General features: G+C 36.8%; 1 protein-coding gene across 1 annotated transcript; it reads right to left on the bottom strand.

Moving 5' to 3' along the window:
• Nucleotides 1–1,378: 1,378 nt before the first annotated feature.
• LOC130746406 (ethylene-responsive transcription factor RAP2-2-like) lies at nucleotides 1,379–4,549 on the bottom strand. Its single transcript, XM_057599023.1, has 3 exons — nucleotides 4,080–4,549; nucleotides 1,799–2,699; nucleotides 1,379–1,686 (listed from the first exon to the last, which is right to left on the bottom strand). Exons 1-2 carry the CDS (start codon nucleotides 4,363–4,365, stop codon nucleotides 1,834–1,836), a joined length of 1,152 nt encoding a protein of 383 aa, XP_057455006.1. The 5' UTR covers nucleotides 4,366–4,549; the 3' UTR covers nucleotides 1,379–1,686; nucleotides 1,799–1,833.
• Nucleotides 4,550–4,850: the final 301 nt, after the last annotated feature.

Here is a 4,850-nt window from a genome sequence, read left to right as displayed (position 1 = left end):
TCTTAACTCAAAAATAAGAACTAAGAACTAAGAACCTTGCATTGGAGATGCTCTAAGGAGTTTTAGTTTTTGAGTTCTTAGCATAAAAAAATATTTTTCTCTCTCATCCAAATTACTTTATTACTTCATGGATTTTGTTTTATTACTTTATGAAAATAAAAAAGTATAAATAATGTGGTTGGTGGATCAAATGAATAGTAGTAAGAACTAAGAACTCATGGTTGGAGCAAAATTGCTTGAGAGTTGCTTAAGCACATGTGACAATACAGACCCACATGAATAATGCTAAGAATTAAAAATTAAGAACTAGCATTGGAGATGCTCTAATGCTAAACTTTGGGATTTAGACAAAGACTTTGAAAGTTAGAGTTTTCGATTAACCATGAGTAAGATAGAATATATACCTTGCAATTCTTGTAAGTAATATGTAAATAAACTTAAATTAAAACTTGGAACTTATTTACGTACCACATTTTAGTTTGTGAAATATAAATTTACATACAACATTCTGTAATGGAAGGAGCAGGACTCACTAGAGCAGAGGAGGGGGCAAAGAGGGAAGGCGTGGAGCCAAAGGAAAAGGGCGAAGAGGAAGAAGAAGAGAAATTGAAGGAGGGGGATGATGAAGGATGGGAAAGAGGAGGAAGGGTTTGTGAGTGAAAACGAGGGAAGATGTTGAAGAAGAGGGTCCGAATGAAAAGAAGGAAAATCAATCACAATAGTTGAGAAAAAGAGGATCAAGAAATGAATTGAAAGACATAAGGAATATGTGGGAGAAATTGAAGTTGCCCATCTTGTAAGGAATGAGAAGAGGAATATTGGGATCTAGATGCAAATGAGGTGAAGCCATTAAATAAGTGGATTGATAATGAATAAGAATGACTAATTATAAAAAAGAAGAAAGAAGCATCACTACTAAAAAATCAAGATTTTTTCAAATGGGCATAATTCTATTTCCAAATAGAAAAAAAAAGTACAATAAAAAATTAATCTCCAAAATGTATTTTTTTTTCATTCCAAAAACTAGTTTTCACTACATTCAAAAAAAAAATCCGGAAACTAGTTTGTGTAAAAACTAAAAAGTACTTTTAACCTCAAATGACAAATCCAATGTTTTTAGAGTAACTCTTAAAATTTCGGAAATGGATGTGTAAATGGGCTTTCAACCTTGATTCAAACACACCAACTATATGATTGTATTGTATTTTAATAAAAGTTAAATTTCATTGAAATATAAATTATTCATTCACAATATAAAAATCATTTGTGTGTTTTTCATGATAAGATAAACTCAAGTGATACTGCGATAGTTCATCACACAATCAAATCAGAAAGCAAAATCACTCCTGCGAGATATGAAATCATCCAACCAAACACGGGAGAAAACTTATAGTCTCAGTCATGTAAAATTGTCGCAATAAAAAACACCGCAGTTCAAATTATATCCGCAACCAAGTTAGTCTCACGGATCAAACATAACATAACAATCCTTATGAACATCAAACAGAAAATCCCCCAAAAGCTTAGTCTTCAACAAGACAAAGAACATCTGAAAACTACGCAGTTTATGTTTTCCATTAGCCACAAGAAAATAATACTCCACACATACTTAATAAGCAGGCTACTTGTTCAGCTCAATCACCAGCACTAGTACCACCATTCCTACCAACACCAGCACCACCCTTCCTGAAAGCAATAATAATACACAATGGTTAAATAATTATAAATGGAGGTTTCACTGAGAGGGTTACAGAAACACAAGATTAAAGAAAAAAGAAGCAGAATGAAAGTTACTGACTTGTAGCTTTATTTACATAAACATGGAGAAGTTACTCAGAAACCGCCGCCTGAGACAGCAGGCAGGTCATCAAAGCTCCAAAGGTTCATTGGGTTTCCACCATCCTGACTTGCATCTCCACTCAGCAAGGAGTCAAATGAAGCATCATCCCATGTGCCATCAAGATTCTCAAAGAATCTCAGCTGGGATTCGATATCTGCGAGCTCCTCAGTTAGTGTCTTTGCAGAATCATCTTGCATTGGAAGCATCTCCTGAGAGTCAGACTGCAGGTTATTCTGCACAAATTGGGATTCACCTTCCAGAGGAGCAGAAAGCATGGATGAGATTTCAGGAGTCTTGGGACCCTGTTCGCCCCAGCCAAGATCAGAGTAATCAAACGAATTGCTCGAGTGCTCAGAGCTGAAATAAGCATTGACATCAGCAGATGCAGTGAAGGGTGATAGCTGAGCTCCATTTCCGGGGAAGGGGCTCATGTTAGCATACTGGTTAACCAGTGGTTTCTGTTCCACCTGATCCATAGAAGAGAAGTAGCTCTCCAGATTGTCATTGAAATCGAACATCTTGTTCGCTTTGGGCTGAACAGAGTTGGGATTTCCCTTCAACAGCTGCTTCTCTGGATTTGCCTTGAGACGTTTTGAAGACAATTGAGGCTCAACAGGGAAATTCACCTTGGCTTTATTGCCGCGTATCCTCCTAGCTTCAGCATCATAAGCTCTTGCAGCTTCTTCAGCAGTGTTGAAAGTTCCAAGCCAAACACGAACCCCCTTTCTAGGGTCACGGATCTCAGCTGCCCATTTTCCCCATGGACGCTGGCGGATCCCCCTATACTGATTCTTCCTCTTTTTGCTAGCATACTTCTCAGCTTGCTCATTTGATTCCACAGATTTTGCAGCAGTTGATCCTTCAATATAATTGGAAACAAATATAATTAGTGCACAAAGGACAATAGACATGCAGTATCATCAATAAAAATAAATCACATGCCAAAAACACACATACAAAAAGATCAGCAAGGAAAATCAGCACGGATTGCATGTAAAACGACTAGTATGGACATCGGTTAACAAAAATCATGTATTATTTCGTTTAGTTTACACAATTACCATCAAATTAAACATCAAAGATTCAAAAGGGCAGTTATAGTTACATGTTAATAAGAAAAACAAGCACAGCTTGTAATAACAACATGAGGAAATTTAACATCAACTATTTCAATTTCAATTTTATGGATTGTTAATTAATGAGCGATCTGAAGCTGGCCAAAATCATTTATCCCACAACATGCCAGGTTAATAACCAAAACAGAAGCCAACGAACTAGCAAAATTCAATGTAACATCAAATCGGGAACAAGTAATGACCAATTAATGGAACAGATTGTAGAAGTTATATTAAATTCCTCAAATTATGAAGTTTCAGATCAATAAAATACAGAGACTATCTCCATAGAACACGATTTTTCCCATCTCTCACAAATTTACAACACCCACTAGGTCTAATACATCATACATGCCTACTTGTTGTTGCCCACAAGTAGGGAATATTGAAGTAAACAGCACAATTTTCAAATAACGCGAAATTAATCCCAAAAAACACACCCAAATGAATTACTGCTGCAAATCATGTAGTGAATGATGATGAACCATGTCTAAAACACCCAGTGAAAGCCAAGGGAATTGTTTCCCTCATTTTTTATCAAACAGGAGAACAGTGCCCTAAAAGTTAATTAACACTACCCAAAAAATTTAAGAAAAACCATCAATCTCATTCAGTAGAAGGGGAAAATTCAACTTCCACTGGAAAAAACAACAAGTTGACATCAAGAACCCTAACCGACTCAAAATAGATCTACAAAACCAACCCAGTTCTTAAACCACTCCAAAGTAAATTGCTGAAGTCCCTAAACAACCACCCAAAGCAATAAAACATAATATATGAATCAAAGCAAAGCAATAATCCATTTTCAACAGATCAACAAGACCCAAGATCTAAAAAAAACTGAATAAAATTTCCTATGCCAACTCAATAAACAGAAATCACATACAAAAAATTAACGACCCAGAAAATCACACATCATTAGCAATCATCGGAAAGGGAAACAGAGCCGTTTTTATTTTTAAAAAAAATTAAAAACTAAAAAAAAAACAAGGCAAAATCATTGATTTTCAATGATTTTTCCATCAATCAACAACACCCAATGAAACGCAAACGATTAAATGCACGTGAAATTCCAGACCGAAATTTCCGACCAATAAAAAAAGGGGATAATCAGAAACAGTTACCCTTAGAGAAGGAATTGGAACGCTTGGTCTTAGCGGCAGCAGTAGCAGAAAACGCAAATCCCTTAGCACCAGCAAGCAAATCCTGAGCAACATCATCATCTTCCTCCTCCTCTTCGAAATCAGAGTCATCCTTGAACTCCCTAAACCCAGCCTCGAAGTCATCGTCGAGCAACATCGACCTAGAATTGGGTTTCTTCAAATTCGGCCAGAGGATGTCGGCGGTGACACGGCGGGAACCCGCCGCCGCCGCCGGGATGAAGTCGGAGATGATTGCTCCTCCACACATGGTGTCAAAAACTTGTCAGATCGTTGTGGTTTGGGGAAGTTAAGGTTGATGATGAATGATGAATGATGATGATGATGGATTATTCTTGTACCTAATCGAAGAAAAAGGAACAGGTTTGGTTTCTATGGCTTTTTTTTTAACAGGGTTTTGAATGATTTTTGAGGTTGGTGACTGTGAGGTAAGAATGTGAGAGGTGTATATAAGTGGAAATGGTTGAGGGGTGGTTTTACTGTTTTGCCCTTGCTTTTTGACTTGGGAAGGAAATTAGAGGGGTAACCTTTTGTTTACTGGTACTAGGTACTAGAAGCCGGATAATTATATCTTCACACCTCACTTTTGAGGTGTGAAGAAGTGGAAGAAGAAAGAAATAGGAAGAAAGGAGAGAGAAAGTAAAGACGTGATATGTGATTTAATTGATAAAGAGGAGAGAAATAAATAGAATGAAGATGGAAAAAAGTGGAGAGGTGTGTATATACCATAACTCA

Source organism: Lotus japonicus, chromosome 3, assembly GCF_012489685.1.
Source record: "Lotus japonicus ecotype B-129 chromosome 3, LjGifu_v1.2".
Lineage (NCBI taxonomy): Eukaryota > Viridiplantae > Streptophyta > Magnoliopsida > Fabales > Fabaceae > Lotus > Lotus japonicus.
Note: the sequence above shows the minus strand (reverse complement) of the source record. Positions and strands in the feature narration are given on the sequence as shown.